Source organism: Garra rufa, chromosome 5 (genome assembly GCF_049309525.1).
Source record: "Garra rufa chromosome 5, GarRuf1.0, whole genome shotgun sequence".
Lineage (NCBI taxonomy): Eukaryota > Metazoa > Chordata > Actinopteri > Cypriniformes > Cyprinidae > Garra > Garra rufa.
This window is the reverse complement of record NC_133365.1, coordinates 21,307,973-21,335,026: the sequence shown is the minus strand read 5'-3', so window position 1 is coordinate 21,335,026 and position 27,054 is coordinate 21,307,973. Positions and strand designations below refer to the sequence as shown.

At 36.3% G+C, this 27,054-nt stretch overlaps 1 protein-coding gene across 2 annotated transcripts in view; it reads left to right on the top strand.

Moving 5' to 3' along the window:
* Positions 1 to 26,737, top strand: part of apba1a (amyloid beta (A4) precursor protein-binding, family A, member 1a) — a 32,547-nt gene extending 5,810 nt beyond the window's left edge. For both annotated transcript variants that reach the window (XM_073839340.1, XM_073839339.1), the window contains 11 exons: positions 3,694 to 3,804; positions 6,639 to 6,678; positions 6,820 to 6,965; positions 10,855 to 10,887; positions 11,655 to 11,741; positions 13,131 to 13,316; positions 14,022 to 14,201; positions 14,328 to 14,540; positions 15,561 to 15,680; positions 16,716 to 16,856; positions 17,693 to 26,737. In XM_073839340.1, coding sequence (XP_073695441.1) covers positions 3,694 to 3,804; positions 6,639 to 6,678; positions 6,820 to 6,965; positions 10,855 to 10,887; positions 11,655 to 11,741; positions 13,131 to 13,316; positions 14,022 to 14,201; positions 14,328 to 14,540; positions 15,561 to 15,680; positions 16,716 to 16,856; positions 17,693 to 17,764 — 1,329 coding nt within the window. In that variant the 3' untranslated portion in view covers positions 17,765 to 26,737. The remainder of the gene's footprint in view (positions 1 to 3,693; positions 3,805 to 6,638; positions 6,679 to 6,819; positions 6,966 to 10,854; positions 10,888 to 11,654; positions 11,742 to 13,130; positions 13,317 to 14,021; positions 14,202 to 14,327; positions 14,541 to 15,560; positions 15,681 to 16,715; positions 16,857 to 17,692) is intronic.
* The last annotated feature ends 317 nt before the right edge of the window (positions 26,738 to 27,054 follow it).

Below are 27,054 nucleotides of genomic sequence, written 5' to 3'. Positions count from 1 at the left end.
GCTCTCGCGTATTCATGAACAGGCAGCATCTGGACGCATCAGGCACAATCGTCAAATATATTTCAAAAGAAGCCGGCGCCACGGTCCTGACCACATCACTGTCTTTACTGGGTGTTTTTAAGGAAAATATTTCAATTTATTAACATGCGACTGAATTAGCTATTCATTTTTTGTTGGACTCTCATGATTTTGGCTAATGCAGGGCACTGACTGAATGATGCGCATCAGAGACGTGGGTAAACGCAAAGCGACCAATGCACTACACCACTGCATTACCATGCTCAATAACATTAGCACAGGCATAACTCCCTTCAAACTTTATATGGAATGTCACCGTTTCTGTCACCAAAAACTTAGAACAGGCAAACACACACACACACGCACACAAATGAAATCGCCTGCCTGATGAAAGACGTATTTAAAACACGTTCAAGTTTTAGAAAATGTAGTTAATATGCATCATTATTGATTTATCTCATCCACCCGCGACCCACCCGCAAATAATCAGAATGCATTTTTTTATTACCCGACCCACCCGACCCGCGGATTATCCGCAGCGCCCGCGGATATAACCGCCATCCGCGCATCACTAATAGACAGCAACTCAACTACCACGTTCAAGGCCCAGAAAGGTAGTAAGGACATGATTAAAATTGTCCATGTGACATCTGTGGATCAAGCTTAATTTTATCAAGACTAACATGGAAGAGAAGAAACTGTTGAATCAAGTCATTAGTTTTTGTTGTCTTTGTGCACAAAAAGTATTCTTATAGCTTCGTAAAAATTATAGTTAAACCATTGATGTGACATGGACTATTTTAACAATATCCTTACTACCTTTCTGGGCCTTGAATGTGTCAGTTATGTTGCTGTTTATACAAGGTCAGTAATCTTTTTACTATTTTGAATTAGCTTTTATATGTGTATTTTCAATTTTCATTTTTTTTTTTTTTCGTTTTCGTTTTTTTTAATATTACTTATTTTATGTTTTCTTTTTTTTTTTTTTTTTACTTTTTTTTTTACTTATATGACAAATATTGCCTGGCAATTAACTAAAATAAATGTTTGTTTTTATATTTATATTTCATTTTCAAATTTTTACTTTATTTCAGCTCTATTTTAATTACCAAAACAAGTTTTATATTGATTAGTTAACAGAATATAGATTATTTTATAGATGTGTTAAGAAATAACAACACAGGCATTTCCATATGCAGTTGAGAGTCTGAAAGTCTAGTGAAAAAGCAGCTTCAGATTTTTTACTTCTTCATTAGTTCACTCAGTAAAAGTTAAATGATGAGTTCACTTCCAGAATACAAAATTTCCTGATAATTTACTCACCCCCATGTCATCCAAGATGTTAATGTCTTTCTTTAGTCAAAGTTTTTTTTTTTTTTTAAGGAAAACGTTGCAGGATTTTTCTCAATATAATGGACTTCAATGGTGGTTAATGGGTTGAAGGTCCAAATTGCAGTTTTAGTGCAGCTTCAAAGGGCTCATGATCCTAGTCGAGGAATTAGGGTCTTATCTAGCGAAACAATCGGCCATTTTTACAAAAAAATAAAAATGTATATACTTTTTGATCACAAATGCTCATCTTGCACTAGCTCTGCAATGTACATCTGCGACTTCATGCAACACTTTGGAAAAGTCACATGTGGTTAGTTCTTCATCTGTGTACTTCAGTTCAAAAAGGTAGAGTAGGGTGAAAAACTCTTATTTTCTCCTCCAAATTCAAAATTGTCCGACATCGTTGTTTTACCTTTTTTTGTAAAGGGCAGTTGACTTTCTTTGCACGTTCGCTTCATAAACACTGGGTCAGTATTTCCACCTTTGTCACAAGTGACCTTTCCAAAGTGACTACGTAATGCATGAAGTCAAGCTAGTGCAAGATGAGCATTTGTGGTTAAAAAGTATATACATTTTTATTTTTTTTTAGAAAATGACTGATCGTTTAGTCAGACAGGACCCTTATTCCTCGGCTTAGATTTTGTAGAGCCCTTTGTACCTGCATTGAACCTGCAATTTGGACCTTCTACCTTCTGATCCCCACTGAAATCAACTATTTGAAGAAAAATCCTGGAATGTTTTCCTCAAAAACCCTAATTTCTTTTTCATGAATTTCTTTGGTTTGTCTTTATTTATTAATAGCAGCACTTAAACTCCACAAGTTTGTGCAACAGCCTGATGATCATGTTCTCCAGCATGATTTGAGACAATCCAAAGAACCTCAAAAGTTCACAATCTATTTTTAAAATTGATTTATGACCTAGAAATAAAACAGCGTCCTAAATGTTTCTTATTAATTTTAAATCATGACATTTCTTCTGTTTAAAATGAAAAACGTTTAGTGATTCTCCACTTCTCAGAACTCATCTTCACACTCTTTGTTCTGATCATGTAAACTATTTTCTGGAGTCCTTCAGTGAATGTTAAACAGTTGTCCAGATATCCCAGAATCCCCATTAAAGTTGCTCTGAACTTGGTGGTGTCCTGCCCGCTCCTGTTCTCTGTTGTTCTCAGAATTTGACATTTCATCAGAAGCCTGTTATTTTTCCCCTCCACAATATGATTTATTTAGTGCAGTCAAGAGACACAGAAAGAGACGGCCTGTAAATAATTCAGCGAGGCTCATATAACACCAGAGAAGAAAACCGCCTTCTTCCCCTGCCCCGCATTAATGCTTAACGTGACTGAAATTTATTCATTTATTTATTTTAAGTATTATACATTTTGTTGTACAAGCTCACTGTATGAGTAACATAAAATCCAGGTTGTGATGAATTCAAGTACAAAGTCAAAAGTGAATCCATTACTAATAGTATCAGCTAAGATCATCAGTGCTGCTTATTCCACCTGTGAACTAAGCAGTGACTTTAGCAGAAATAAGCGTTTTTCCACATGATAACAGTCATGTTGCATAGTGTAGTGGTTTCTGACCCAAGTCACTCTTGAGCGAATCTGTTCCAGGAACAGTTTTCCTACAGAGCTGTAACCAGAGCCGTGTTCACCTCTGTTGTCTAGAGCCATTGTGAACTGAGTTTGATGAGAGAGGAAGAGGCTCTCATGTTCTTCTCTCATACTCTAGTCCAAAGAGTAACATCTGCTGAAGCGCTTGATTTGAGTGTATCCTCACTGCAGCTTTTGGAAGCGTTTATTGAAATGGAAAATTTTTGGATGTATCAGGTGGATCGTCACCATGGTGATGAGGTGAGGAGCTGAGTTAATTGTGTGAATGTGCTCTGGGTTTATCTTTCAATGTTTCAGATACTTTTCTGTCTACATATTTGATGATATTATTGTCAAGGAGATACATTGTGCAGTATATGTACGTTATGACAAACAGTGAACAGAAAATCTTTTAATATCTTATCCTAATGGGCTCTGGTTGAGGGTATGACTCATGTGTTCCCTAGCACTTTTCTTTTGTGCTTTTCCCCCCCTTGACCTGCTGTCTGAACCTATTGCCAGAAGCAGTCATTAAACAGATATGTCTGACTGAAACTTGGCAGTTTCAAATTTTGTCACATTTAAGCATGTCTTTTCGTTATATCACAGTCTTTATTTATTATACATCATTGCTTTACTTCTAAAGTGTCACAAGTTAATGTAGTTTTGTATGTCTTTAATCAGTTGTCTAAAATAGTAGACCGTTAAGCATGTAATATTAATGAATATGTTTCTTTTGTCTAGTCTCCAGGCTCAGGCTCCACCTCCCCACAAGGGGCGGAGTCTTCCACCCGTCACCTGCCGTCACATGAGGGGAGCGACAGCACTGAGTCTCCATCTCCAGCCAGTAAAGAGGTAGGAGGCTAGGAATAAAGCTCTGTGCTGAAATTGGATGATTCTTAATTATTCTTGTTATTAATATCCAGTAGGTGCTCTAGGAACTTAATTAGACATGTATTACAGGCCACAGCATTAAAGTCCTGACTCAGTGTGATGTAGAAGAAGTTATTATAGTTATAAATTAACCAAGATACTGTTAAAATAGATTAATTGGAGAAGATAAAGTTTAAAACACAATAAAGTTTTGCTATTGTGTGTGTGTTTATATATATATATATATATATATATATATATATATATATATATATATATATCAGGGATGCACGATATGAAAAATTCTAACCGATACCGATAGCCGATAATTAAGTCCTTCTTTTGGCCGATACCGATACCGATAACCAATACATTCATATTTTTATATGATAATTTTGTGCACACAGGAGAATACAAAATCTAACATAAACTAATGAAATTTATATTATATATCTGGGTCTAACAATCATAGCAAACAGTCCTGACTCTTCAAAAAATGTTTTTAGTTTTTGTGTAAGGCACCACAATTCTAAATAAAATAAAATGCTTTGACATTTTGTCAACCTGGAAAAAATGAAAAGTGCATCATGGAGTAAAGTCAGATGTCCAAATGTCTGTGGTAAAGCTTACATGCAGTCCATTCTTATTGATCATATTATGAATGTGTGCAGCAGCCAAATCGTACAAGGCGGGGAATAAAACATCAGAATCGAGATAAAAACATCTCAACTTTTCAGAATTCTGCAAGCGCAACGCAGGTCATGTGACATGAACCAAACAATCAGCTTCATCCTTTCCCTTAATAACACTGAAAGCACTGGCAAGGTGGAGAAACAGCTTATCAAAGCTGTACAGGAATAAACATTTTTAAATAAATTTGATAACAGAGCTACTGCAAGCGATTTTTAATGCTGAAAATCTATTTATTCTTTGCTGAAACTACCGCGTCTTTATGGAGAGCGCATGTCATGCCATTAGCAACGGCAGACACCACTGGAGCTCAAACTACAGAGCGGTTTGGCAAAGATTGTTAAAACTTAACGGCTTTTTACCTCCTCTCGGATTCCTTGCTAAACATGTGTTGCAAATAGCAATAGCATTGTCCTCCTCTGTCACCGTGAAAAACTTCCAGACCTGCGAAGGCGATGATGACGACACAGATGATGACGTATTAAACGCGACAAAGGCTGAGAGTCACTGCAGTTTACAGCTGCAGTCACTTGCACTCGGAAAGCAGATGAATCTCAGATAAACCAGACAGATTGATTGATTTACCAGCAAGAGTACTTTATCGGATCGGGTTTCATTTATTTATCGGAGCAATAAAAATGACGTCATTTTTACCCATATCGGTCGATAATTTATCTGTCCGATAAATATCGTGCATCCCTAATATATATATATATATTCTCTGCGGCTTTGCTCATGGATTGATATGTAAATATATAAAAACTTATTTTTTGATTAGTAGTATGCATTGCTAAAAATCTTCATATGGACATTTTTAAAGGTTAATTAGAGCTGCCTGGAACAACGTTCGCTGTAGCCTGGCAAGCCAGACCCACATAAATGTAGGGTCTGGGCACTCTCCATAGACAGGGCTCAACCGGAGGGGTGGGATAAACGGTTGTCTTTCAAACTCCTCTCCACGCAATAGGATAGCGCTACAACCAATCAGAGACGTAGTCGGTCGGGTGACGTAGTCAGAGCGACGAAGATTTTTAACAAAAATCAGTGCACTGTGCAGTCTGTCAGCCAAATAATAGACATAGATGGGCACTAAACCTTTAAAAGTAAACATGCACAGACAAATCCAAATTACACCCTGCGGCTCGTGACGATACATTGATGTCCTAAGACACGAAACGATCGGGTTTTGCAAGAAAATGAACAGTATTTATATCATTTTCTTTTTACCTTTGATACACAGCCACGTCCATCCGTCATGAGCACGAGTTTAGCATATCTATGATTCGACTCGTCACATGTGAACGCGCTCTGGTGTAGTATACGCAAACACCGGAAGGGGAAATCGGTGAAAAGGTCCAGGATGAGTTTGCGCAAGCAAACGTAATCTTTTAGCTTTAAATGGGTTTGAACAACCAGGACAAGCGCAAGTAATTACCATTTTGCTCTGTGTAAACAATGAGTGTCGTATACACGCCACAGATCGCTTCCGGTGTTTGCGTATTCTACACCACAGCGCGTTCAGATGTAACGAGCTCCTGCTCAGGACACATGGACGTGGCTGTGTATCAAAAGTAAAAAATTATATAAATACTGTTCAGTTTTCCACGCTTAATTCACGGAACCAGGAATTCATGTCTGACGGAACTTATGGTCGCAGGTCAGTCGTCATCATGTTAAGTCCGCCCACCGACTCATGATTGGCCCGGTACATCTTGGATTTTTCGGAATTTTAAGTGAATTGAGAGTAACTAGACTGACCTTGGAAGCAAATGTAATTTGCTGCCGCTAGGGGCGCGTCTAGATTCTAGGCTACGTTCGCTGTGCATTTCTCTGAAAATAATGCACACCATTAGAACGTTCGTCAGTCAATCAGATTCAAGCATTCAACGGCCCCGTAGTATAATATAATAAAATGTATTTATACATGGGTTGTTGTGCCTATAATGTCCCTTAGCTATTCTAAAATCACTGTAAACCATGGCTTCTTGGGATTTATTATATTATATTATATTATATTATATTATATTTCTGCAAATAGTATGAGTTCAGTGCTATACCTAAAAATAACAGCTTGCCTTGCAAAATGCTATATTGAGCCATTTGTGTGCTTGTTCTTGTATGTGCAGTCAAGGAGAAGTCTTGCTTCATTCCCGACATATGTTGAGGGTAAGAAGATTTCTTTGAATTTATAATTTAATTGTTACATTTCCTCTTCCGTCCAGGTCCTCAGCTACCAAAATGAATCTTGATAGAACATCTTAAGCATGTTTTAAAGATGTTCTGAAATGTCCCTCTCCTCTCTGTTAGTACCAGGCCCATGTGACCCAGAGGACCTCATTGATGGTATTATCTTTGCTGCTAACTACCTGGGATCCACCCAGCTGCTCTCAGACAAGACTCCCTCCAAAAACGTGCGCATGATGCAGGCTCAGGAGGCTGTGAGTCGCATTAAGGTGAGGTCAAATGGTTCTGTCTTATCCCCGCTAGGGTCAGAAGTAAACATGAGCTTCCATGAATCTACCTCAAGAAATTTCCTAAGCAATACTCGCTTCAGGAGCAGCATAAATGTTCCAAGAAAACAAAAGTGACAGTTTTAGGTCAAAAGAATGGGATTTCATAAGAAATGCAGAGCTGTGCTCTGACTTGTTGTGTATGGCGTGTGCATTTACTGTGCAAGCATTTTATTCCTCAGATGCAACATGATGAAGTTGCGTTTTACAGACAGAAAGTCTTATTTTGTCATTCAAATTGAAATGTCAGCTCACAGCAGATGAAGAGAGATGATCATAAACCTAACAGTGTGTGTGTGGTCCTTTCACGGTAATGAAATGATTCTGTAGTCAAATGCAGGGACCTGTCCCATGATTCTTGTTCCTTAAGGACCAGAGACATTTACCACCTCCCTCCCGTTCATCCTCCTGCAGCATAAATCAGCCATTCGCCCTGTCAGCTGCATTACTCAGCATTTTTTACCTCCACCTTAAAAAATGCAGTGAGCCCAGCACCTGTGCCATTTAGTGTCCCTTCAGCATGTCCCTTTGTATGTACATTTTGTGTTAAAATGTTCAGTTACAGATCGTTGTGTGGTATGGCACATGACAATATTGGAACGGTTGATTGCAAATTATTATAATTATGCAGTCATTGAAGGAAAACTGGCATCAGATTCTTTTGTTTTATCAGATTTCAGATGGTGGTGATGGTTCAGATTTCAATACTTGTACAGATTGGTTAGCACTGGATCAGCATTTTTCTTTTTCACCATCAAATTGACTAAGTTAGTCCTTAGTAATATTAGTCAAGCAGCATAATCAAAACACAAATTCAAAAAACAACATATACTGGTACTCTAGGAATGCACCTGTATTAAAGCGATAGTTCAACCAAAAATGAAAACTCTGTCATTTAAAGGAGTAGTTCACTTTCAGAACAAAAATTTACAGATAATGTACTCACCCCCTTGTCATCCAGGATGTTCATGTCTTTCTTTCTTCAGTCGTTAAGAAATGATGTTTTTTTAAGAAAACATTTCAGGATTTCTCTCCTTATAATGGACTTCTGTACTGTAGTGCCCCTGAGTTTGAACTTCCAAAATGCAGCTTCAAAGGGCTCTAAATGATCCCAGCCGAGGAGGAGGGGTTTTATCTAGCGAAATGATGGGTTATTTTCTAAAAACATTTACAACTTATATACTTTTTAATCTCAAACGCTCATCTTGCCTAGCTCTGCCAGACCTCTGTGTATTCCAGTTCATGACAGTCAGGGTATGTCGAAAAAATCCCATCTCATTTTCTCCTCCAACTTCAAAATCATCCTGCATCACTGCAGAAGTACCGACCCAGTGTTAACAAAGGGAATGTGCAAAGATCAAACACCCTTTACAAAAAAGGGTAAAACACCGATGTAAGACGATTTTGAAGTTTGAACTGTCATGAACCGGAATACACAGAGTACAACAGAGCTAGACAAGATGAGCATTTGAGGTTAAAATGTATATAAATTGTATTTTTTTTTTAAGAAAATAATCGTTTTGCTAGATAAGACCCTTCTTTCCTCAGCTGTGATCGTTTAGAGCCCTTTGAAGCTGCATTTTGGAAGTTCAAATTCAGGGGCACCATGGAAGTCCATTATATGAAGAGAAATCCTGAAATGTTTTCCTCAAAAAACCTAATTTCCTTACGACTGAAGAAAGAAAGACATGAAAATCTTGGATGACAAGGGGGTGAGTACATTATCTGTAAATTTTTGTTCTGAAAGTGAATTAATCTTTTAACTACTCACTCTCATGTCGTTCCAAACCCGTAAGACCTTCCTTCATCTTGGGAACAAAAATGAAAAATATTTTTGATAAAATCCGAGAGCTTTCTGAACCTGCATAGACCGCAACGCAACTGCCATGTTCAAGACCCAGAAAAGTAGTAAGGACATTGTTAAAAAAAGTCCATAGCCGCTTTTCCACCGAAATTACAGGTGCTACCTCGCGAGCGGGGACTTCCTGAGGGGCTACTTTCTTCCCGGATCTTACTTTATATCCTGCTTCCTGCGGTGGAAACACACCGAGTACCACCCCAAAGTCCATAATTCCTGGGTAAAGTTCCTGCAGTGGAAACGGGGCTCATGTGACATCAGTGGTTTAACCTTAATGTTATGAAGCTATGAGAATACTTTTTGTGTGCAAATAAAACAAAAACAACTTTATTCAACAATTTCATCTCTTTTGTGTCATGGTACTCTCATGAGTGTCAACTGATAAAAAGAAAATCAATTGTTGAATAAAATTGTTTGCACACAAAAACTACCTTACTACCTTTCTGGGTCTTGAACGTGGTAGTACCATTGCTGTCTATGCAGAGTCAGAAAGATCTCGGATTTAATGAACGATGGTCTCATGGGTTTGGAATGACATGAGGGCGAGTGATTAATGACAGAAATTTCACTTATGGGTGAACTATCCCTTTAAGATTTGAGCTGATTATGAGCTGATCATTTTTTACATTTTAAATGTACTATTTTCTCTGTAATGAATAAAAAATGAAGCAGTGAGAACTAAATTAGTCATTTTAAATGCTACAAGTGAACTTAGGCACCACAATGTTGTATTGAACAGTATAAAAAATGTGATTTGCTAAAGATTGCATTTGACTGTGTTATTAAATTATTCGTGTTTATAAAGATTAATTTTCTGATGGTAATCTAAATGTACAATAGAGGAAATGAGCTGCACAATTTAATATCCAACATCAGCTTACACGGTATTTATCCAAAATTGATTGATAGAAATAAATGAATAATAAAATAATATAACATCCCTATGTTCTGGTCTATAAATTATTAGATAACACTATCTTCTTAGCATTTATCATTTCCTCAAATTAATTTTGGTCAGCTATTGATGTGAAACCCAGACACTTATTTAATATTTACTTGTAGATAATCTGATTTAACAGGGTTGCTTAAAAGGCAGAGTCAGGGACGTTCTCACATTTTAGATGACTTAACCTAAAACATGCATTAGTGATCTTGCAGCCTTAGTTTTTCCTTGGTGACAGTTTTTTCCATTTCTAATATAATGGAAAAAGCTCTTTCTTAGAATTGCAAAAGTGCAGTGTGGGCCAAAAAGATGTCAAATTTTCAGACTGATGCACTTGCCCCCTTTGCAAATATGTAAATGGCTATGGGTTATACAAGTGTAATCTCTGTTGTTAAAGATAATTGAAGATGATCATAGCTTATGAATTCTTTGTTTTATTGGGTCAAACCTCATCTGCACCTCATACGCAATCATGAGCTCAGATTGAGTGAGATTCTTGAGACTGTCAGATTCAATGCAGTATATAAAGCAAGTGTAAACTGCATGCATTTGGAGAGACGTCTGAATCAATACGCCCTGCCTCAGCTGCCATGATGTGGATCTTTCTTAGATGGCCAGTTTGGTCCATTACCACAGCCTGCTGGCAAGTTTGAACTTGCTCTTAATCTAATTGTCAGCAGAGTTCATCTCTGCTTTGTATAGTTGATTTTTATTTATGAACAGAATGTTCTGTAATATAAAACCAATAGTCGACATATGATATTAAAAGAACAAATGGGCCACCTGGTGGATGCTGGCGCAAATTACCGTGAAAATGAAACCAAAGGCAACATATTGTAGCAGGGTGGTGTCTCGTAAGCTTGGCTTGGTGTCATCTGGATCTATCTAGTCGCCCCACGCTGATAAATATCCCAGAAGTCACTGTTCAGATGCAGCTCATTGAGCAGAACGATTCCCCAAATGTGATTGGTCTTGCTGAGCTCTGCTTTATCTAACAATGTTCCTGTCTCTGTTTGTTCCATGCTAAGCAGACGGCCCAGAAATTAGCCAAAAACAGGAAGAAGGTGCAGTAATTGCTCATCGGTTTGGTGTTTTGTTTTTGTTTTTGTTCTTCGTCTTCTTTTGCCTGGTTTCAGCACTTCAGTGTTTTCATATTTCCTGTCGCTCTGCCATTTTTCTGAATCCAGCAATGAGTCATGTACCTGTGTCCGTCCGCACGGTCTGTTAGCCATTGTTCATTCCACACCAAACATTACCTCAGTTTTACCACCAGATCTTAGATCAGAACTTAGTTGTGGAATAAGTTAACGTCAGGGAAGTCTAGTTTGCTGGATACAGAAAATGCAAGTGATCTTTACTTTTTTCTTCTTTGTATTCTGTATTTTTTTTCTTTCTGAGGTACTGTGCTGTGTTTGTGACTGTTTTTGGAGGTGTATATCTAGCACAGCATGTTTTGCACTTCTCTTGACCTTTTTTGTTCTTGCACTTGATGGAAAACTCTCTTACTTTTTCTCTCTCTATCTCACTTAAAACTGAATTCTCTTCAAATGAAGAACAAAACTAACCAAACTAACCCCATGCCAACTTGCAATACTAGCTGGCTTTAAAAGAAACACACGCAGGTTATCAGAGTTACACGATGAAGGAGAGAGTGTAAAAGAATTTGAGTATCTAACCTTGAAGAAGGCAAATGTTGACGATGCCAAATAAAGTTGCTTGCACGCTCCTTCATGGCATCTCTGGGCCTTGTCAGCTCTCTCTCTCTTTCTGTCTGAGAGTTATTCTGTCAGTCTGTCTCAGTGACTGATATTGTGTGGTTTTCTATCTTCAGGCTCCAGAAGGTGAAGCTCAGCCCATGACAGAGGTGGACCTCTTCATCTCCACTCAGAGAATCAAAGTGCTCAATGCAGACTCACAGGTACTTCATCACCTATAACTGCAATTTTGGTTTCACTGTGCCAACCGGGGGAGAAGCACTTTTGACCAAAACTGTTTAAAATACCAGTGCAGACATCCTACAAGACATCTTACAATCTCAAGGAAGTAGTATCAGGATAAAATAATCATGTCTTTCAGGGAAATTGAACTACCGTTAAAAACATTTCTGAAATTCTTGTGCATTTATTTGATCTAAAGTACAGCAAAAACAGTATATTTTTTTTACCATTTACTACTTTTACCATTCAAACTGTTTTCTATTTGAATGTATTTTAAAATTTAATTTATTCCTGTGATTTCATCGCTGAATTTTTAGCATCATTACTCTGGTCACAAGATCCTTCATAAATCATTCTAATATTCTCATATTTTTAGGTTTCTTTGATGAATAGAAAGTTCAGAAGAACAGCATTTATCAAAGAATCCTGAAAGAAATTACTCAACTGTTTTAAATATTGATGATAATAATAATAATAAATGTTGTTTTGAACAGCAAATCAGCATATTAGAATAATTTCTAAAGGATTGTGTGACACTAAAGACTGGAGTATTAATGCTCAAAATGTAGCTTTGATCACAGGAATAAATTACATTTTAAAATATATTCAAATAGAAAGCAGTTATTTTAAATAGTAAAAATATTTAACAATATTACTGCTTTATTTTGGATTAAATAAATGCAGGCTTGGAGAACAGAAGAGACTTCTTTAAAAAAAAAAAAAAACATTAAAATCTTACTGTTCAAAAACTTTTGACTCAAATTATAAACCATAAGGCAAATACAGTAGGCTTAACATGTATTAATTTATTTAACATCTTTTGTTGTTTAACATTAATTAAACAGACAATGGTTAACATTAATAAAACAAACAGGCAGGCTAATTAGGCTACCGTCCCTTTAAGACCGAATGCATAAATGTAATATACAGACACATCCGGTTTTCACCCACCTGTTTACATTCACTTAAGCCATAACTGACTGTATTTATGTGAGATACTCCACACGATGGAAATTTTGACAACTGCGTGTATTTGACAAATCAGACGCAAGGAGAACTGATCGCACGCTGTCTGAGAGAACTGTAATCGGTGTCATTCAGCATGATCTCGCCTTCACTAGTTGCAAGTTAATTGATAACAAATTGTGATTGGATGCTAACATTGTTCTACATCGAGCTTGGCTGCCTTTCATTAGGCTGTTCTCGCATGAAAGAACACTAAAAATACACTAAAAAATACCCGGGACACTAAAAATAGAGCTGAAATATGTGACTGTCCCAGGAAAAATGAGACATCTGGTCACCCTATGATTAATATAAAGTGAGTGTTTAAAGTTTTCTTACCACTATAATCTTCTCCCGATTTACAGGAGACCATGATGGACCACCCTTTAAGGACCATCTCTTACATCGCTGATATTGGGAACATCGTGGTGTTGATGGCCAGAAGAAGAATGCCTCGCTCCGACTCTCAGGAGAACATGGAAGCCTCTGACCCGGCTCAGGACGAGAAGCGCCAATACAAGATGATCTGTCACGTATTTGAGTCTGAAGATGTGAGTTCTTCATCCGAACTATGTGTCAGTGTGACCTTATCAAACAGCTGCTAAGGCGACGGTTTCAATTTACTGCTTCAGCATTGTAAAACAATATAAAATAGATTTACACACTTCCCCATACTGCTGTTGTTGCGGTTTATGAACGCAATAAACCAGTCTAGGCCATTAATTACAGTTGTTTGACCACGGTTAAGAAAAGTTCAGCCACAACATAAAGCCCTTGGTACTTTTACCAAATTGAATCCTACATATTTGCCTAATTTTTCTCAGTCGGCTCTCATTGTTTCCCAGCATGTTCAGTACTGCAGTTACTGGGCATTGTGGTGACCTCTAATAGCATTTATCCAGATGGTGTTCCTGGGCGTCTTGCTGCGTGGGTTGAATCAGTAGACGGGAAGTGACCTTTTCTCTGTTCAGCTGCAGAGGCTATTTGAATTTAAAGAGCCTGTATATGCCACAGCGTATGTCACAGCACAGCATACAGCAGTGACATAAGGGCAAAAAGGCATGTATGCGACTGTCCTGAGGAACACCACCCTTGTCGTCTCTTGACCCTTATGTGTGTAGCTGTTATCTGTTTTTTTTTTTTTTTGTTAAAGTGCTTGCTTCTTAAAATGCTTAGATACATCGAATTGTAAGCATGTAAGCATTATAGAATAAAATATTAGTTGTTAATTTAACCTGATTCCTCTTTGTGCTTAGGCGCAGCTCATAGCTCAGTCCATTGGCCAGGCTTTCAGTGTGGCGTACCAAGAGTTTCTGCGTGCCAATGGCATCAACCCAGAGGATCTGAGCCAGAAAGAGTACAGCGACCTCCTTAACACACAGGACATGTACAACGATGACCTCATTCACTTTTCCAAGTCTGAGAACTGCAAAGATGTGAGAGGACAGCACATGCCTGCTGGAAACAGAAGATTACTGTGAAATTTTGAGAATTTGCCATGATAATGTCAGTATTATCAGTCGTGTTAGTAGTGATATATGTGTGTGTGTGTGTGTGTACAGGTTTACATAGAGAAGCAGAAGGGAGAGATACTTGGGGTGGTGATTGTAGAGTCGGGCTGGGGCTCCATCCTGCCAACAGTTATTATAGCAAATATGATGCACGGCGGCCCGGCCGAGAAGTCTGGCAGGCTGAACATCGGAGACCAGATTATGTCCATTAATGGCACCAGCCTGGTGGGGTTACCCCTCTCCACCTGTCAGAGTATTATCAAGGTACAGCAGGTGCAAAATCAAGTGGACTTAAAGGGATAGTTCACCCAAAAATGAAAATTCTGTTATTAATTACTCACCCTCATGTCGTTCTAAAACCATTAGGTCTTTGTTTGTCTTTAGAACCCAAATTAAAGGAGAAGTTCACTTCCAAAACAAAAATTGACAGATAATTTACTCAACCCCCTTGTCATCCAAAATGGGTTTTTTTCCTTCAGTTGTAAAGAAATTGTTTTTTTGAGGATAACATTTCAGGATTTCTGTCCATATAGTGGACTTCTATGGTCTTATCTAGCGAAATGATTTTCTAAATAAATTGACAATTTATGTATTTTTTTAAACTCAAATGCTCATCTTGTCTAGCTCTGGGTCAAATCTGTGTTTTCTGGTTCATGACAGTTAGGGTGTGTAAAAAAACTCCCATCTCATTTTCTCCTCCAACTTCAAAATTGTCCTACATCGCTGCAGAAGTACCAACCAGTGTTTACAAAATGAACGTGCAAAAAAAGATCAAATGGTCTTTACAAAAAAAGGTAAAACAGCAAAGTTGGAGAAGAAAATGAGATGGGAGTGTTTCGACATACCCTAACTGTCATGAACAGACGCAGAGCTAGACAAGACAAGCATTTGAGGTTAAAATGTATATAAATTGTCTTTTTTTTTTTTAGAAAATAACCAATCGTTTTGCTAGATAAGACCCTTCTTCCTTGGCTGGAATCGTTAAAAGTCAGAAAGCTCTCTTCATCGCAAATATATATATATATATATATATATATATATATATATATATATATATATATATATTTTATTTTATTTTTTTCAAAGATGAATGATGGTCTTACGGGTTTGGAACAACATGAGGGTGACAGAATTTTCATTTTTGGGTGAACTATCCATTTAAGTACAATGATGGTAATTTAAAAGTTTTAATTTTGATTCTCAGATGTTTATATACATATTTATTTGTAACCAATTCTTTTACATTTATTTTAATGTGTAAAACATATTGCTCTTGTCTTCTAGGGATTGAAGAATCAGTCCAGAATAAAGCTCAACATTGTGAGATGCCCACCTGTGACCACTGTCCTCATCAGAAGACCAGACCTGAGATATCAGCTGGGATTTAGTGTACAGAATGGCATTGTGGGTATTTGAAAAAAATATATTTAGGTTAATCTATTGGCTTTTGTATATTTGTGATGCCTAAAATCAACTGTAGCATTTAAAATGATAAAATTGTTTTTTAATGTATTTTTAATATATGTAGAGAATAGTAGAGAATTATAATATAAGTCATTTATCAGACTTAACATCAAAATAATAATTGTTATTGACCATAATTGTAATAATTATAATAGTATAGTAGTAGTAATGTGTTTTCAAAAGTTACATGATTTTGAATAAATTGGTTTATTATTATTTTGAATAAATTAGGTTATTATACTTAACTACAACTAAAACACTAACACTAAAAAAAAATAAAATCGAATACACTTAATTTATTACAGCTAGTTGCCAAAGCAGCATTTCTCATTTTCTTTAACTAAGAATTTTATTAATGACTAATAAAACTCACAACTGAATTACTAAAGCTTTAAAGGGATAGTTCCCCCAAAAATGAAAATTATGTCATTAATTACTCACTCTCATGTCCAAATCCGTAAGACCTTCATTCATCTTCAGAACACAAATTAAGATATTTTGATGAAATCCGAGAGCTTTCTGACCCTGCATTTTCAATCAGAGGAATGCAAACGCATGGTACTCTTTTGAACACACGTCAAAGACTAACAAGGAAGAGAAGAAATTGTTAAATAAAGTCATTATTTTTGTTTCCTTTACACACAAAAAAAAAATTCTCGTAGCTTCATAAAATTAAGGTTGAACCACTGATGTCACATGGACTATTTTATTAATGTCCTTATTACCTTTCCGGGCCTTGAACGTGGTAGTTGCTGTCTATGCAGAAAGCTCTGATTTCATCAAAAATATCTTAATTTGTGTTCCAAAGATGAACAAAAGTCTTAAAGGTTTGGAACGACATCGGGGTGACTAATTAATGAAAGAATTTTAATTTTTGGGTCAACTATCCCTTTAACAAAAATTACATTGAAAATGGAAACTACAAAAATAAAAACTAGTCTGAAGTACAACTTTATTCTATTTTGCATCCTCCAGATCTGCAGTCTGATGAGAGGAGGGATAGCGGAGCGCGGTGGGGTGCGTGTCGGCCACCGGATCATTGAAATCAATAGCCAGAGTGTTGTGGCCACCCCTCATGAGAAGATTGTACACATTCTGTCAAATGCAGTTGGTGAGGTAAGTCAGGGGTGAACACGATCGAGCTCCATGCTGCCACACCTGCCTAACAACATAATATTTTTCTCATCACTATTTCTCTGATGAGGTAATGAGCCCATTTATTTAAATTACGATCATGAAACTATGGAAACTTGGCACCCTGTTTAGTTCTGTTTCATGTAGATCACAGCCTATCAAATGTTGCCCTGACAGCTTTCACTTTTCTCACTGTAAATCAACCAATGTGTAAGTGTGAGTTCTGTGTGAAGTTCACAAAGGTGTAACCAGAAGTGTAGTTTATCATTAACTTTGAACATGATCCACAAACGTGTCCAAATACTTAGTTTTAAGAGAATGTTCCTGCAGTACTACATTTTAAACTTAATCTGCAACAGTTGTGGCAAAATGTTGATTCATTTGGGATTTCTTTTCCACCCAACCCTGCTTTGTATAACAAAATACTTTGTTACAGTGAAGTAATTTAGCCAGAAGATGCAAGGATATTAAGTAAAGATCATGTTCCATGAAGATATTTTGTAAATTTCCTACCATAAATATATCTAAACTGAATTTTTGATTAGTAATATGGATGGCTAAGAACTTCATTTGCACAACTTTAAACGCGTTTCCTGATTTTCAAATAGTTGTACCTCAGCCAAATATTGTCCTAGCAAACCATACATCAATGGAAAGCTTATTTATTCAGCTTTTAGATGATGTATACATCTCAATTAAAATAAAATGTCCCTTATGACTGGTTTTGTGGTCCAGGGTCACATATAACATGATTTTAGCACTTGCTTTTTGGTATCGCTTGTGTGTAACTGAACTTGACGATCGCTTTTGCCGAACAGATTCACATGAAGACTATGCCGGCTGCCATGTACCGCTTGTTAACAGCCCAGGAGCAACCAGTTTACATCTAAAGCTACGATGCTTTCTCGAGCCTCCTGCCCTGTTGTCACCAGATATAACCTTAATCTTGATGTGAAACTGTCAGCCCTGTGGACTGGTGACTGTGTGACTGAATCCACTGAAGCTCTGCTCAACATGGCTCTACATGACGCTTCGGTTTCTCTTCACTGCCTCCCCCGAGCTCTTCATCTCTTCTTTTCTGTTGCTGTGAGTGAGTATGCTGTGCTGTGTAATTCCTCTCTCTGTGTGCACTCAGTCCGCTCCGTGGAAGAAAGCAGAGAGAGAGAGTGAGAAATATTTAAAGAGCCCCGTCACAGGAAGTGGTGTCCTTCAAAAAAGCATTTGAAATGATATACCTGTATTTACAACACAGCAGTTTATGGGTGACAAAAAGTACACCTGTGTGACGGTTAGGCGTACAAAAAGAAAAAGGAGTTTGCCTTATCATACATTTACGATGTTATTTATTCAAGCTTGGCAACCATCAAGTGTTTTACATTCAAGTTTAGTTTTAAGGGCAGCTGTTACTTTGAGGAATATGGTGAAAAATGGCAAGATTCAGAAAAAGTCAATTCATCAACTTGGTCAGAACCCACAGGATGTAGAATTGGAGTTTAGAATTGGAGTTCAAAGACATTCATTAGTTATTATTACAATAAATAAATACAGAATTTTTTTTTTGACTAATTAGGTCCATATATTTCCTGAAATGTGAAATGTATTTATAATGAAAAGAATAACAACGTGCTGTAAACAGTAAAACAGTTTGCACTACAAACCAGTGTTCTCATAATTAAGATGATACATTAAAATAATATGGTAAAACACAACAATTTGCAATATCAAGCTGCAAAACAAGCTGTTTTGTACCAGTTAAAAATTGCTGGATGCAAATGAGACTGGAAGCCGGACCCATAAAATGGTCCAGGCCACGCTTACAAGAAAAAAGGTGGATAGACCAGTCTGGAGTAGACGTCCCAGTTACATTACTTGCAGCTGTGCACGCATTGTGGTGGCAGAATTACACTGGTAACAAGTGGAGGCAAATGGGTACAATTCATTGATAAAGAAAAAAAAATATTGTTGTGCCATTGGATGTCAGAAACGAAATGCAAATCATTTTTATAAAATACTGTCTTCAAAGACACCATTTGAAGTTAAATGCAGATGTTTAAATGAACAGACTATGGATGAAACCTTAAACCTGCTATGATTACTCTAGTTTTACAGCATAAATTTGATGTAAACAATCTACAAGTCTACACAATATGCACATATGCAGTTCATAGGGGACATATTGTATAAGCCCCTACAGTTACAGCATGAAATACTATTCGAACCTATAACATTTTACATAACATTTACCTATTTTATCTAACAAATCTGACATTTTTCTTGCAAATTCAAGTTTACATCTCATATTTCGGACTTTGTAACTCGATGTAACTCAACAATAGCGAATATGTCAATTCTAAGGGGAAAAAAGCCAGGAGGGTGGGATATAAACTGATATGCATGATATAAACCGAGGGGAAAATAGAGAAGTTGAAAGAGTTGATTTTTCTTATCAGAATTGTGAGATATAATCTCGGAATTGCTAGAATAAAGTCAGAATTTTAAATCTAAATTAACCTTGTTTAAATTCTTTTATTCCATGGCTTCCATAGGCAGCTACTTGATAACTGTGATTTTCTGCCACTAGATAAGCTCCGCCCACAAAAAATGTCATCACTCTTTGCAAACAGAGTTTGTCTATTGTCCTTTCGCAAAGAGGACACTGGCAACTTGCTGACAGATAAGACAGAACAGGTTACTTTTGGTATGAAACAAAGTCTTAGCTTTCAAATTTTGTCATTTGGAAAAGAAATTCAAACAATACATATCGTTTTGTGGCTCTTTAATGTGTCATGACAGATCTCTGTAGTGCCTCAGTTCAAGCGGAACATGAAACGATCATCTCTTCCTTATTACTAGTTATAGCACAAAATAAACCTGAACAACCATCAGAAGCTATCTTGTTTTAACGACTGAAAGATGTCAATATACACCATTTTTCAAGTTTAAGTCCACCGACCCTGCTGTCTGGTTTGTTTGTCAGACAAAATGGCAGATTTGACATTATGATTGGTCATATCCCCTGTCAGTCAAACTCCCTGCGAAGGGTTAATTAGCACAGCCACCAAAACAAAATGTAAATTTGACAGCTTATTACTATTGCCATATTTTTGACTGGATAAAATAGTGAGTAAATTGGAGCATTCCAGGAAGCGTTCTTTAATTTTGGTTTATTTAATGTATTAAATATGGTGAAATATAGAACATTTTCTACCTGAGCTCATGACGAATACATACCTGTGGGAACTTTTTCGCAAGATGTGAAATACGTACTAATAATTACATGTCACTGCTGTTTCAACCAGAAATGAACACTAGAGGCAGTAAAACAGCGAGCATTTTGTAATAATTTTTGTACACAGTTATGATTACAGCTCCATATGTTTCACTTTCCCGACATAATAAGCTTGCTCGGTAGCTCAGCCGGTACGGAATTGGACTTAGGATGCCGAATCCTTGGGTACGAATCCCATGACAAACATGAAGCACAATGAAAGAGCTGAATGGTGACCGATCGAAAAAACAAGCTAAAACGGCATGCTTGCAATTATGTTTTAACATCACATTCGCTTTTATTCATACTATCGGGTAGGTTTAGGTGTAATGCAGATGGTACATTATTTTCAAACATCACGGAGCATTAGAGTTATAGTGCCACTCAATGGATATTTCAAGTGAGAACTGACAACTCACTTACTGTCACTTACTGTGTTGGGGAGGTTACTTTGGAAATGTAATAGATTACAGATTACAAATTACCCTATTTAAAATGTAATAAGTAGTGTACCTTTTCAATTACTTTAGAAAAGTAAAGTAACTGATTACATCTGATTACTTTTTGATTACTTTTAAGTTTCTAATGGATATTTTCAACTAAATCATTTTCAAGCATCTATTTAAAATAATAGATAATTATTTTTAGTTATATTTAAGAGAAAACACAATTCTAGATTATAATAATGTAGTAAAAACACGTTTTTTTCTTCTTACTGATATAATAAAAAAATAGTAAAAATCTGCATACTATTATTTTTTTTTTACCACTATGTGTGAAGGGAAATCATTATACCATACAGGGCTAATAATTATTTCTCACTAACAGAAGAAAGAATAGATTCTAGACTAGATACTGCCAAATCCAAACAGACTCCATCATTGTAGCTGTGTCATAAAATCCATGGTATTGTTTTTTTTTTTTTTTTTTATTGTTTCAAATAAAGTTACATTTTATCTAAAACACTGCTTAGATTCAGTGACAAACTGGGGTGCTTCACTAGATGATAGCTCGATTTTGCAAGACAAAATGGGACAGACTAATTGAGAGATTTGTCCACTAGGTGGCACGTTAGGTCAACATCGATCATTATAGAGAAAAGTTTCAAGCCCTTGAGAAAACTCGATCTATATTATTTGAAAATAAACTAAACTGCAGTGGATTTTCATCCTTCAAATCATTAGTCACGTTTCAGCTGAAAATCACGCAGTAGTCTAAACACTGATTTTACAAATGACACTCAAAATTAAAATGGGTTAATGTGATAAAATCGCAAGTTAGATCTGACATTACCAACCTTATTCAAGGAGAAAAAATGCGATATTTTTTGTGAAAGGGTTCATAAATACAAGTGTGTGTCTGGTAAAGGCAGCTAGCAGGCTAGCTAATTTGTTAAGAATGTTTTTAACATTGGTCTCGAATACACAAAGGGGACGATGAACGCCCTGACAAAGAGGATTAACCTAATTGGCGGACGTGGTGCACCGCAAATTCAAACCAATCAAAAGCATCAGAATAGCACCGCTTTAATAAATGGCCTTAGCAGAAGGCATCGTGCATATCAAAAACAGGCAAAGCAACAGATTAATATTATTCAACATATCCCAGATTTTTAAAGAAAATTTTTAGATGTAACCCCATTTGTAATCTTTAACATTTTCATAAGTAACTGTAATTTAATTACACATTTTTCTAAGTAACTGTAACGAATTACTGTTACATTTATTTTGTAATTAAATTACGTAACGCCGTTACATGTAACTAGTTACTCCCCAACACTGCTTACTGTAAGAATAATGTACAGGCCGGTATATTTCGCGTCTTGCGAAAAAGTTCCCACAGGTACGTTTTTGTCATGAGATCGTCATAATGTTTCTGAAAATAGAAAATGTTGTGTATATGATCATATTCATAGGCAATTTATACTGAAACATAACACAAAACACATACATTACATTTTAATTCTAATTGGTTACATTTTAATTCCAATTCCAATTCTACATCCTGATTGCTGAGAAAGCTCAAACCATTGAGTCCTTTCTTAAACATAGTTTCAATTCAAATGACCTTTTTGGCTCATCCTTGGTGGATAATTCAGTGGGATAATTTATGTCTAGTATATGCATAGTAGAGCACATAGAAATTGTGGATGAAATGCCTCACAGAATGATGATGCCATATTTTGGAAAAAATGTTTTGGAGATATTTGGATATCTGAGAATAATTGACGTTGTTTGAATGGGGCACTGTTGGGGACGTTTTGGACTTAACGGAACTTAAAAGAACCTCTTTAAATTCACACACACACACACACACACACACACACACACACATATATATTAGTCGGGTAGTTGGGAGAAAGCATCCTAAAAATGAACCGTTTTGTTGTGTTCTACTGCTTTTTTGACTTTGATGTGCAATATTTTGTTGTAAATGACTGCATTCCTTATTTTTATGCACAGAAACCTTCCTTTTTGTCTTAAACAAGCATCTGTATATGAAATAATATTGCAAATTAAATATGCTTATATTGGTAGCATTTTCTTTTGAACATTTATACTTGAAAACCATTGTGTGAAGAAACCTTTTCACGATGGATTTGAATGATTCCATTCTGAGATCTCATTTATCTTTTTTTACCTCGTTACGAAGTCATTACAGCCTTTTTTTTATCAACTAAATGTTTAATCCATGTGTGCTACTTTTTCACTTGTTTTTTTTCACTTAAGAACAGAATGTGTCTTAACAGTACCGTATTCGCTCAGAAAGCTTTGGTCTGGTATATTTGAGCTGAGTTTTAGTACAGAGTATATTTCAACATGAACTGATTCAAAACCGACTGTGTGTCCAGAGACTCTCAGACAAACATTATAGTACCATTTGTGCGAGAACTGACCGGTGCTTGTCCGTCAGCATGCTTTGGCACATCTCCATTGTTACTTACTTATTAGAGACTGTGTGCAGTCTGGTAAATATCACTATATATGTGATTTGCAAACAAGCATAAAATGTCTTACAAGAAGCTTATTGCTGTGAATTATTGACAGTTTTCCCCATTTTACCATCAAGTGTACTTGAGTATTGCTTGGTGTTTCTTTCTTTTTAAGAGCACACTCACACTAATGACATTCGCAAAGGTATTTTTGCCAACATAATGTAGAATACATCACAATATACTGACATTACTACAGTGCTGAATCTGTATTGATACTGGAAATATTGTGATGACTGTATTTGATGGCATTATGGCTTTTTGAGACATTAGCAAACTCTGCTGGTAAGAAAACGTCTTATTGCTTGAAATGTGTATTTCACACCCAAAATTACATTCTGACCTCATTATCACGGTATTCTTTTACTAATGGAATCAAAAGTCATTAACACACAACACAGGAAGGGCCTCATGTTTCATTGTTTTTTGCTTTATGTGGAGCATGGTCTTTTTGTATGCATTGCTATTTATTCTTGTAGTGAGTGTGATGTGTGATTACAAATGACTTCATTATAAAATAAAACCAGCTAGACACTTTCATATATATATTATATATTATATTTATTTACATATAGCATATTATATACAGTATATCCAATGAATATATACCATGTGTACAATAATGAAGGTAAATTGTGCAAAAGTCTTTGACACCAGTGTTCTACTATTTATTATTGTTTTTAAAGAAATAGTTCACCCAAGAATTTGCTGGAAATGTTCTCACCCTAAGGCCAGCCAAGATGTAAATGAGTTTGTTTCTTTATCAGAACAGATTTAGAGAAATTGAGCATTGCATCACTTGCTCAACAAAGGATCCTCTGTAGTGAATGGGTGCCGTCAGAATCCAAAAAGCTGATAAAAACATCACAATAACCTACAAATAATCCACACAAATTCCAGTCCGTCAAGTAATGTCTTGTGAATTAACATTATAAAGCTTCCTCCAGTGAAAATGTTGTCAACATTTCCGATTTATTTGGTTAGAGCTGTTTTAACGGTGCTTCATCTGGGCAGATTTCTCTCCGGATTCAGATGAGATGACTTTTTGCAATATTATGGATAGAGGACATGTTTGAAGTTTGCAGTTTAAGTAAGGGGTACATCCAGCCAGTTGTTATTGCAAAATAAAGCCCGGCAGACTTATCAGCAGCCAGACACGAAGACTGAAGGGCTTTATTTTGCAATAACAACCAGCTGGATGTACATTATCCCACTTATTACATAGATACTTGCCACAAAACTAAATAATTAGACACAAAATACTGAAGAAAAAAATGTTCATAGCAAGCGAATAGCATCGACTGCAGTTATCCAGATGGTAGTTTTTACCGGTAGTTATCGGGGAATAACATACTTCAAAATGTAATGACTGGCCAGTCAGAATTGAGTATTACACAGAGCCGTGTAATAAATGAGCAATATCACAATCCTAGATGTGAGATATGGCTGTATATCGGCACAGCTGTGATTCGGCACAAGGCCAATATACAGCCATATCTCACATCTAGGAGTGTGATATTGTATTTATACAACAGTTCGATGGCACGAGTGTGTAAATGCATAAGAATGAACAACGTAGAGTTTTTAAAACCCTCTTTTGTGCAGAACTATTTCCTTCTGCCATAGATTCAAATCTCTGTTTGACAGTTTAAAAGCTGAGCCCAAGTTCATTACTAATTAAAAAATGGCATTTTTTAACTAGGGGTGAATTAGTGTGATTGTCTGCATCTGATACAGCATTCATGCTTCAGCTCAATCTTATATTCACAATAAAACATTAGTTTGAATGTCCGCTGAGGAAAGCATTATCTTTGTCGTAACATTAATATCTTTCATCTGTTAAGGGTGATTTCTTATGACAGTGCTGCTCAGTGCATTTGTTCACTGCGTCAAGCTGTTGTTGAAAGTAAAAATAACTTCACAGGCTTCCCGTGTTCGAATCCTGACTCAAGAACCTTTCCCGATCCCACTTCGCTTCCTGTCAATTCTGATCTGTCCTGTCACAATAAAGGCAAAAATGCCCCCCAAAAAAATCTTTAAAAAAAACATTACTTCCGTTTATAGCAGTGTTTATTTTTCAATGTAAAAGTCTTTACTGCTGATCCATAAAAACAGTCTCTTGTCGCCATCTAATGGTGGAACAATGTAACTAACACACTAACACTCACCGTTTCTCAATACTAAACACTGTTATTAAATATTACTATTATTTATATACAAATTATTGAATAATAATATTTAATAATAAACAACAACATCCATCATAAAGTTGCTAGGCAATTCAGTCAAAAGTACAAAGGCAGCGCTCTGATTTAGAGCATTGAATTAACATAAACAAAACTATTTGCTCTGGAACAAATAATAGATTAATAAGACCAAAGACTGCATGATAGATTTACCCAAAATTAATTATATCACCGTTTAACCACTATAGAGACATCAGAGCCAGTGGTAAATTCCAGAAGCTTTGGCTGAGGTGAGGCTTTTCTCAGCGGGTTCATGAGCACTGAATGGCCGCTGACGCCCTGGAGCTCACATGTCCGAAAACATTGATGCAATTTTTTAAATAGATGTTACCTTTATTAACAAACTGCATATTTGAACTTTAAAAAAGTATATTCTTGCCTGAAAACCTCCTAAAACAACATAAAACAGCATATATTTTAGATTATAGTGGATTTGGACGTCCGCCTTGACACTGTGAGAAGTACGGCAAGTTCTGTTGGACTCTAATATCAACACTCTTATCAGCCAATCAGATTCGAGAACCAGAAAGAACTGTTGTATAAAACACTTTAATGATGGATTTGACTGGCTGAAGTCATGTGGATTACTTGTGGTTTAATGTGATGTTTTTATCAGCTGTTTGGACTGTCATTATGACGGCACCCATTGACTCTATTGGTGAGCAAGTGATGCAATGATAAATTTCTCCAAAGCTGTTCTGATGAAGAAACAAACTAAATTGTCAGAGGGTGAGTACATTATCCGTAATTTTTCAATTTTGATTGAACTATTCCTTCATGACTGATGTCTGCAGGCTAAATAACACCATAATTTTTGCCATAATGTTAGTGGTCTGCTGCCACCATGGAACTATTTATTCTAAAAGATGTTGCACATTTTTATAATGGAACGAAAGAACGACTTAGATAAAACTGTTCTAAGATGGTTACGCTTTTGGGCTGTAAGATTAGCGCATCAACCCTCAACCTCAATGTACCTTCAGTGTCCCAGACTTCTGCACTATACAGTACAGGACATGCTGTGTCCACTTCACGATATTGTGCGAGCTTTAAAAAGTGATGGATTTAAATATTTAATATTGGAGAAACAAAAACAAGGGGCTTAATGTGATATTGAAATGACACCAGGAATGAAATATCAATGTACATATGTAACACAGGATGTGCGGAGTATAGGACGGGTTCAACAGATTCCCACCTCAAGACTGTAGAAAACAAGGCCTCAGCGGAATATGTGGTTTGTACCTGAAGTAGAAAAGAAACTGTGGGTCTGATTAGTATTTATAATGCACTTGCTCTGAATGTAATTACAATTATATGTTTGTCAATGTCTAAAAGTAAAAACACACTTTCTGTACAGCAATAGCAATGTTTATTTATTTGCTAGCTTTTCTGTGATTGAACTATTTAGACACATTCCTTTACCGTAGCAGGAATGTTTGTAACAGTATTTACGACATTAAACAAACTACTGAGAGCGTACACAACTAGAATGTCTCTTTAATCTCTCAATTTTATGTTTTTGATCAAAAATACAGTAAGAAATTGGGAAATGTTATTACCATTTAAAAAAAATATATATTTAAAATATAATTTATTTATGTGATTACTGATGTGAATTACTCCAGGCTTCAGTGTCACATGATCCTTCAGAAATCATTTTAATGTGCTGAT